This window comes from Austrofundulus limnaeus, unplaced genomic scaffold (genome assembly GCF_001266775.1).
Source record: "Austrofundulus limnaeus strain Quisiro unplaced genomic scaffold, Austrofundulus_limnaeus-1.0 Scaffold2244, whole genome shotgun sequence".
In the NCBI taxonomy this organism is placed as follows: Eukaryota; Metazoa; Chordata; class Actinopteri; order Cyprinodontiformes; family Rivulidae; genus Austrofundulus; species Austrofundulus limnaeus.
The window spans coordinates 1-9,350 of record NW_013954646.1 but is presented as its reverse complement, the minus strand read 5'-3'; the positions used below and the strand labels follow the sequence as shown (position 1 = coordinate 9,350).

Here is a 9,350-nt window from a genome sequence, read left to right as displayed (position 1 = left end):
CCTGTTTCACTTTGGTTGAGCCAAATTTAAAAACAAAATTGGCCAGTTATGTGACAAAATGGGTAAAATCGTGTGTATTATGCCAATTTTCTTAAGTATAAAGATGATTTCTTTGACTTTTTGTATTTGAATAATAGGCAGGTCACAGGCACTTTTATACTTAAGTGCAAAAAAATATCAGATACTTTAATACTTTTACTCAAGTAAGATTCCTAAATTAGACTTTAACTTTTACCAAAGTAATTTTTTGGTAAGATACTTGTACTTTTACTCAATTATCACTTTGTGGTACTTTATACAACACTGATTTTAAGGAATGTGTTGCAGCATTGATTAAAGTCAGAGTAAATAAAATAAACTCTCTTCTTATCTTTGTTTTGACACMATGACATCATTTGAACGCCGCCTTGTTCCGTGCATACACCAGGTTCAGTGTTAACATTTTAAAAAAAGCAAACTTGTTTATCTTCAGGAGAGAAACCATACGCCTGTGACCAGTGTGACTATCGCGCTAACCGAGCCGACGCCCTCCGCGTGCACCGGGACACGCAGCACTGCGACGCGCGCCCTTTCGTCTGCGAGAAATGCGGCAAGACCTTCAAAACGAGTTTCACGCTGAAGACCCACCAGCAGAAGCACGAGGACGGGCGGCGCTACGCCTGCGGGCTGTGCCAGAAATCCTTCCGCTGGCCGGCGGGGCTCCGGCACCACTACCTGTCCCACACCAAGCAGCAGCCTTTCTGCTGCCGCCACTGCTCCTACAGAGCCAAGCAGAAGTTCCAGGTGGTGAAGCACCTGCGCAGGCACCATCCGGAGGTGGCGGTGGAGCAGGGGGTGCTGAGAGACTCTGAAGGTGGGAGCCTCACTTTAAAGGAGGCTCTGCGGGGAAGTCTCGATAAGACGGCAGTTCTGACAGACGTTGCTGAAGAAGTTGTTACAAAAATGCAAAATGCCTGAAAGACTATAGAGATGTATTCATTTATACTTTTATTGCCTGTTAGAATAAAAGTACTGTACACCTTAAAACAAATAAACAAGCTGAAGTCTTGGATCACTGATTTTTTTTTCTTATTTGCATTAAATAATTCAGAAGCCTTACCAAACATTCACATCATTAACTTATAAAAACATAAACAAACTCAGCTGTAGATTAACCAACAATGCAAAGCTTTTTATTTTATTCATAGGACTACTTCTTCATAATATTGTTTATAATTATGAACCATAAACCTTTTGTGTTTTTTAAAGTATGTTTGAACCACATGCAGGAGTTCTTCATGTTTTCTCACGTTATCCCAGCTGTCAGCACGGTGGTGGAGGATTGATGGTTTGTAGTCACTGAGTGGACCGTGAAGTCCTCCGTAGACCAAAGCATCATTGGACCAAACTGGATCCAACAGGATGATGCTCCCAAACATATAGTGCTGCAAAAGGTCCAGTCAGATCCCAGAATCAATCTCAATATTTTATTTTCATGTTCTGTCCTGATGTTCTGATGACTAAACCAATAATTATAAATTCAGTTGTTAAATATGTTATTTATATTTTAGCTCTTCCCGTTAGAAAGGGATAAAATATGATCTTGCTAATGTAAAACACTGACAACGGTTTGGTACTTTGGTTTGGCAGGGGTTAAAAACCATTGTTTTGACTCATGCTGTTTACAGTCTTTGGTTTTTTTAGAGACACCGGACTTGTCTCTGTGTCCTCGTCTGGACCTCTTCATGTGAACTTTGAAAAACTGATGTTAACGAAGAGTGAGGAGGGAGGGATGGGCATTCCATCTTTAGACAGCAGGTGGATGTGACGGTACCCTGGAGGGAAGACCAACAGGAAGGCTTGAATCAAACACTTAAAAGTTTTGCAACAAGGTGCGGCATTGACGCTCCGGTTCCAGCTCACCTGCTTGGATGCACGTGAAGGGGAGCGTGAACTGTCCCAGGAAGTCGTTTTTCGATGCCTTGTCGTAGTCTTCCACCACGAAGCGAACCAGCGCCAGCTCGGGCGTGTGGACCAYGAAGTTCAGGGTTTCATTCCAGACTGGGTTAAAACCTGGAGGAGCAGCAGAGGAATCAGTTTGACTCTCATCTGATTTTTGTAATTCTTTATTTTCACAACAAAACAAAAAAGCAATATGTAGGTTTCACAAAACTTGATGGAGAGCTGCTGAAAACCCTCAAGGGGCTTAATAAGAGGCAGTCTCCATAGAAAGAATTAACAATTTAAAAACATTTATATATGATATAGAAAAGAACATTTCTTTTTATAAAACTATTAAAACTGCATTTAAAACACAAACCCATAAGGAAAATTCAGACAATAATTTGATTCTCTGTTTAAACTGTTCTTTGACTATTTTTGTACTTATGGCACTAAAATGAGGTTTCCAGGATAAAGAATCATTTAGAGTAACGCAAAGGAAATGAGTGGCTCTAACATTAATAGAAATATTATCAATTTGTATTTTCATTGAAGATTTAAGTGCATTAGACTTAATACTGAAAAATATATAACTTGTTTTTTTATGTTAAGTGACAATTTGTTGGACTTGAACCAAGTGGATAGCTTGCCAAGTTCTTCATTAACTACCTTTATTAAAATTTCATGGTTTTTATGAGAATAAAATGCCCATGTATCATCTGCAAATAAGACTTTAGTTTATCTGAAACATTGGAGAGGTTGTTAACATTTACCGGTAATAATAAATTTAAAAAAAGGGGATCCAAGATAGAGCCCTGTGGCATGCCACACTGAAGGGGAGGGGAGGGGTTTCTGTCCCATCATAGCTGACAGTTTGATACCGGTCTGAAAGATAACTATTTATAATCTGAAGCTGAGCTGGTTCACCGTTGTTGACGATGTAGCCGGTCTCTTTCCTGGCCTGGTCCCGTGGTACTCCATAGATTTCCACTCTGACCAGCGGGTCTGCAATCGATCGTTCTTTCTGATTCACCTTTGGCAGCTGTTGCCCGCTAATCACCTGGTGTAGACAGACACTTTTGAGTATCCTTTTGTACCTGCAGGTATTTTTTTCTCCGAGCAGACTCTGAATAGATTATTCTTTCTAAAACCAAAGCGTCCAAACAAATTTATCTGTGGTTAAGTTGGGTACCTGTATAGATAAGCGCAGTGGGTCGTAGCCTCGTCGCTYCTCTGGGTTTTCTGGGCTGAACTGACTGTAGGCGTCCCTCAGGAAGTCGGGTTTGAGGACGAAACCACAGCAGCCGTTCTGCCTGAAGAGGCCGTCGTTCAGATCCATTTCCAGACCGGCCGTCTGGAAGTTCAGAGCCACTTTGAGAGGAAAAACAGCAAGACGTTAGCTGTATCGAGCCATTTTTGAGACATCCGATTTCATCCAGTGGAAAAACCAAAGCAAACCCATTTCACTGCTTTAGTAATGTTCTGGTTCTCAGCAAAAACTGCAAATAACTCAGTAAATGCTCCCCCGTTTGCATTTCATTGTGAAGTGTTCTTTATTTCTTTGGTCGGGTTTCAGCTTCTGGCATCAACGTACAAATCGTGGCTTTCTTGTATTGAGAAAAAGTCTTAATCCATCCCTTGTGTCTGTAAATCTTTGATCCAAATGTTCTTGCAATCTTTTAAAATAGTCTTGAGTTTCAGTCCTCAGACCTGACCCTTTTCAGAGGAATCATTTTAAACCATTTAACTCTTAAAGTCAATGGTTGAACCTGAGTTTTGATGACACAAGACAGTTTGTTGTTGTATTAAATAAACATTTCAACTAAATAACTGACACCATCTTTAAATCTAAAATCAGCTCTTTGTTTAATCTCAAATGAAACCTCTCGTCAAGTTTTTGTCAGATGGTTGAGGAAATGCACCAGCAGATGGCAGCATTGCTCTCACCGATCTGGCAGCCCACGTTCCACATGTCCTGTGGGTTGTAGTTGGAGGAGTCTGTCCTCAGACCACTGGGGTAGGTTCTGCTCAGCTGCCGGGCGTTGTGCTGTATGAACTCTGACCCTGGACAAAGAGCAGGTTGAATTACTGCAACATGAGCGCTGACATCAGCATCTGCTGCTGCAGACATGCAAACGCTGGATTTGCATGAGTCTCACGTCGTTCATTGTTATTATGAATTTTATTTGATGAACATTTAGATACCTGCATCTTTGGCGAGCTTCTTTACTTTGGATTCAGAGAACGAAGACATCTCGTAGCATTTAGAGTTGGATCGAGCGTGCTCAAAGCCATGGAAGTGCACGCTCTTACAGTAAACGACCAAGTCGGACAACTCTCTGGACACTTTGGACTGTTGCTGAAGGGAGGAATAAGACCTGGGATTAGAAACAAACTCAATTCTATAAACACGCGTGCAGTCGATGATCGGTAAGTGCCAACGGTTTTGGATTTGGGTAGACTCTGAACCATATCTCGTAGGTCTACCTCGTCGATCTTTTCAGCTGGTGGATCTTCTGTATTTGGGCTCTCTGGGTCACCGTTGGCCGCCTCTTCCTCGTCACTGACGTCATCCACCAGGCTTTCATCAAGACTCTCCTCTAGTCCACCAATTTTCTTGGCTTTTAGCAGAATCTTCCCCCTCAGCTCCTGTAAAAAAACACAACAACTATGAGAACAGCCGTTCAGAAACATCCTACATCGTCTTGGACTTGGTGGCTCCTAACTAAACGCGGCAGCACAACCTTATTTAATTGATTAAATCCTCAATGGAGTTCCTCGAAGCATTTACCTGCCATTACATCAAGTTAGCATTGATCGTTTTGAGTGCTCTGATGGAGAAGTTGCTTTTAGGATCAGTACAGACTGGGCAACAAGATGGCAGATTGATACCAACCTTTCAAATGCAAAAGGGGTTTCTTTTTAAACTCGAAAATGACTATAACCTGACCTATAGATATCGAGTGAAACTTTTTCATTTCTTTTTTTTAATTTAACCTTTATTTATACAGGTAGTCTCATTGAGATCCAGAATCTCATTTCCAAGAGAGACCTGTTTTAAGACAAAATTTGCAAACACACAAGTAGTTACACAAAAACAGACAATAGAGCTAAAAACAAGAGCACGTGTCATAGGAAGATTTCTCTTTTTGTCTTAGAAGAAATTTGAATTATCCCAAGGGAATCAAAGTACGTAACTTCAGTTCCTGCTGTAGAGCGTTCCATGTGCCGTTTTTCCAAGTTCTGACCGTGCTAATGGAACATTGAAGGAGAGCAAGTCCTGACAGCGTAGGCTGTGACTGGAATGTCTAAGTGAAAGGTATGAGGACAAGTGAGCCGGGAACAATCCCAGAATAGTTTCATAGATAAAAATGTACCAATGCATGAGTCTACGAATTGTTAATGATGGCCAGCATATCTAAGAAAATAAAGTGATGAGTGAAAGATTTACATCCTGTTATGAACCTTAGTGCACCGTGATAGACAGCATCCAACATGTGTTGGCAGGTGACAGGTGCATTCATATAAACAACGTCACAGTAGTCCAACAGGGGCAGACCTAATTTCCCTCTGGGATCAATAAAGTTTTTATTTTGAAAGGTCATTAAATCAAGATGCTTCCTAGCACTGAAAGAAAAACATGTATTTCTAAAGAAAAAGCCTAGTTTTATCTTTAACGTCTTAACATTTTCAATAGGCTACTTAAAAGGAAGCTTGTCGATTTCTATGCCAAGGTATTTATGTCTCAACGTACTCTATTGGCTTACCGGTCAATATTTTTATTTGGGGGGGGGGGGGCAGAATTTGTGGAACTTTCTTCTTGTAGGCAAGCAGCATGACCTTTATCTTTACAGCATTTAGGACTAGTTTCAGCTGAAGCAGATCCGTTTGAATAATGTCAAATGCWTTATACATCGGGGAAACAAAGCAGCCACTGTTCAAAAGAATGTCCCAACACAGACGAGCTACATCTAATGGCCAGAACTCTGCAGTTTTCACTCATTTACAGGCCAGCGGTCACTCTTTCAGAGATGAGGATGTTCTCATTCTTGATAGAGAGGAACGTTGGTTTGAGAGAGGAGTAAAAGAAGCCATTTTTGTGAAGAAAGACCGTCCATCATTAAACAGAGGTGGAGGCCTCCGTTTTCAGTTGTCCCCCTCCTACAGTGCTGCTATTGCCAGTATCACTCCACCCCCTGTTAACAATAAGTGTTAATTAGGTATCAACGATAGCCATGTGATGTGAGTATCAGTCACATGGAGGCAGTGCTTAAAAGCCTGAATTTTGCCTGAAACTCTCAGACTGAAGAAGTCTCTTGGAGGAGAGACGAAACGTTTCATTAGAGAAGAACCCGTCCAGAAGACCTATACAATTTTTTTCATTTTGAATGTCAAATGCAGACTGAAGATGTCCAAGCATAGCAGTTACAGATATTGCATTGGAATAAACTACAGTGTCATCAGCATAAAAATGAGTACAAGCATCAGTAATTTTATCCCAGACACTGTTTACATAAATTGAAAACAGGACCCAAAACTGAACCCTGTGGCACACCTTTAGTGATATTTAAATAATCAGATGACAAACCACTGTGTTGCACACATTGGCTTTGATTTGATTAGAAAACCAACTTACAGCATTATCTGACAAAGAATAGTATGGTCAGCTGTGTCAAATGCCTTAGACAGGTCAAGAAAAAGAGCAGCACAATAGTGATTAGCATCCAAAGCTTCAGTGATGTAATTACAACTTTTATGGAGGCTGTAACTGTACTGTGCTGTTTTCTGAAACCAGACTGATAAGATGACAGGATATTAGCTGCCTGCAAATAATCTTTAAGTTGAATATTAACAAATTTTTCAAAAACCTTGGATAAAATACAAAGTTTTGAAATGGGACGATAATTGTTTAGCACAACAGGATGAACACCTTTTAATAGGGGAAGAACAAAAGCAGTCTTCCACATGTCTGGAATGAGATTAGTTTGTAAAGAGAGATAAAAAATATGAGAGTGGTTCGGCTAAAAAGTCTGCTGTCAAGCGTAGAAAGTAATGAGAAAGGTCGTCAGTTTCCTGCAGATTTTTGAGGATTTAGACTCTTTAGCTCCTTTAGTCCTAACAGTTTGCCAAAATTTCCTTGGTTTATTTAAACATTTTGTAGTCTGAGACAAATAATAATCCAGTTTTGCTTTTTTTATGGCAGCAGTACATTTGTTGCGCAATTGACAGAAATTTTGATATCGAGTCAAACTTTCGTGTGGTAGTAGCTAAAAGTTGTCCCTGACACGTACTATGAGTGCTAACAGCTTATACTCATTGTATCCTTTGAGGACTCACAAAACACAATAGATCTTAGCACAGGGCTATTCAACTGGAGGTGCACGGGCCACATCCGGCCCACAAGTGACCAAAGTTCGGCCCGCCAATTGGTTCAATCATCTTTTTATTCCAAACGCCTGGTTTCCTACTTTAATTACTGGGAGTTCTATCAGTTAATGTGCGCAAAACTTTGTTGATATTCTGTTAATGTTGAAAAAACACAGTTTCGCAACTGTGGTGTTTCCATTAAGTAAGAAATGCTATTAAAGTCACGCGTGAATACGTTTGTTCTTATGATAAGTCATTACAAACATGGCGGCGATGGATGTAAACACATAGCATGTTGCTACCACGACACTAGCGCTCATCATCAGAGGAGACGTCAGCGTCTTTTATCGAGGCTTTCCAGAGACAAGTCTCTACTTGGGAGCGGCTACGTATGCTGTGTTTTTGGGAAATTGTAGTCGGTGAGTTTACTACTTTATACTACTTATGTGATATTACTACTACTTCTACTTCCTGTTATCTTCGTCGTCATGGTCTTTTTCGCCAGTAGAAACATCCGGTTGTTGATCACATGACTCCTGTGATGCGAAAAAAGTGTTTCCATTGCAGTTTTGCGAAAAACACCAATTTAGATACGGCTGAAAAACCACCTCATCCTAGCGCAAAAACATTTTGTCGAAAAACGTAATGTTTTTCGAAATTGGCGTGTTTCCATTGAGCAAATTTATTTTCGAAATTCTAATTTGCGCATTTTCATGGTCAATGGAAACGCAGCTATAGGCATGTTTGATATCTACAGAAACGTCAGAATCTTGGCTAGAAGCTGGTAAAAACCATTTCTATGAACATCCAAGACAGTTAAAACTATAAGCAGTTGAAGATAAAACTATGAAAGTGAAAGTAAAATTGGTTTTAAAATTTAGCATATCAGAGATCTCAAAATATTATTTGTGTTGAATAGGAGGCAGAATGTGTTATTTTTGTTTTTGATATTGTTTTAATATCACTATTATAGGGTTCTGTATGCTGTGATCATGATTAAATACAGCAAAATAAACTGTTTAATCAACTTTAAACGCTGGATGTTCGGCACGTGCTGTTGGCCTGCATTAACTGTGGCCCCCGGGGCAGTTTAGCTGAATAGCCCTGCAGGTTCTGACCTGAGGCGATGGGAGCTGTTGAGGGATCTGGCCGTCCAGTGGAGCCGTCAGCAGCATGTCACCCAGGATCTGCTTCAGATGGTTGGCCATGACCGTCTGCTGCTCCACACCACAGTGATTCTCTAGAGACACGATGACKGGGAAGTCTGATACCTGCCAACAAAACAAATAAGCTTATTTTAAGTTAGTTTGGTTTTGAAAATCTGTTATTTAACATTGTTTGCACCAAGCGTATGTATGTTTCTAATGTTAAAAAAAATCTTCACAGTTGCAAGGTTTTCTTTAYGGGTGAATCAGCTGGGAGACGTTTGGTTCCAGCAGTAAGGAAGATCATCAGAAACAACTTTTTCTGGGCTCATTGGTTGTTGTGGATTTCTGTCTACGCTTTTAGATAATTGCGTTATAGGTTTGTGTGGCTGCTCCAGTGCATTAGAGGTTACTGTAAATTAATTAGTGGTTGATTCAAACCAATTTGATGAATGATTGGTAAAACACTAAACAGTTTGGTTAGAGCTGTTTTCTCTAGTGGAATTAATGACTTTCACCSTGAAATACGAAAACGTTTGGTGTGCTGGAGTTCGTTTGTTCCGTGGCTTTTGCTGCAAACCTTGAAGGCGTAGTCTCTGAGTGTTGAAATAACRTCTCTGAAGAGGATTTTTGAGGTAAAGGTGTGGCCGTGATACACGACAGGCTCCCCGTCACCGCCGTCCCAACAGTCCACCTCCACACAGCGGCAGCCTCTTTTCAGGGCCCTGCAGACACACAAACAGGGACTTTAATATGGGCTGCCATTTCTAGAGTTACACAGTCAAAAATTACCACCTATATTTTTGTTTTATTTAACATTTTATAAAAAAAATGAACAGATTTGTTTTTAAAAGTCAGTTTTTCACCATATGATTCATACATTTATAATTGTCATAGCTTATAAACTAAATATTTAAC

At 40.3% G+C, this 9,350-nt stretch overlaps 2 protein-coding genes across 2 annotated transcripts in view; one reads left to right on the top strand and one right to left on the bottom strand.

Annotated features, from left to right (window-relative positions):
- Window positions 1-1,051, top strand: part of znf142 (zinc finger protein 142) — a gene marked incomplete at its 5' end in the record, with an annotated part of 5,195 nt that extends 4,144 nt beyond the window's left edge. Inside the window, 1 exon segment of the mRNA XM_014034701.1 lies at window positions 473-1,051. Coding sequence (XP_013890155.1) covers window positions 473-957 — 485 coding nt within the window.
- A 95-nt stretch (window positions 1,052-1,146) lies between these two features.
- Window positions 1,147-9,157, bottom strand: LOC106537318 (1-phosphatidylinositol 4,5-bisphosphate phosphodiesterase delta-4; the record flags this gene model as incomplete). Its single annotated transcript, XM_014034705.1, is given in 9 exon segments — window positions 1,147-1,814; window positions 1,903-2,052; window positions 2,848-2,980; window positions 3,113-3,291; window positions 3,868-3,984; window positions 4,126-4,279; window positions 4,408-4,569; window positions 8,406-8,558; window positions 9,013-9,157. Coding segments are annotated over 9 exon segments (1,285 nt in total), but the record flags the coding sequence as incomplete, so codon positions are not given.
- Window positions 9,158-9,350: the final 193 nt, after the last annotated feature.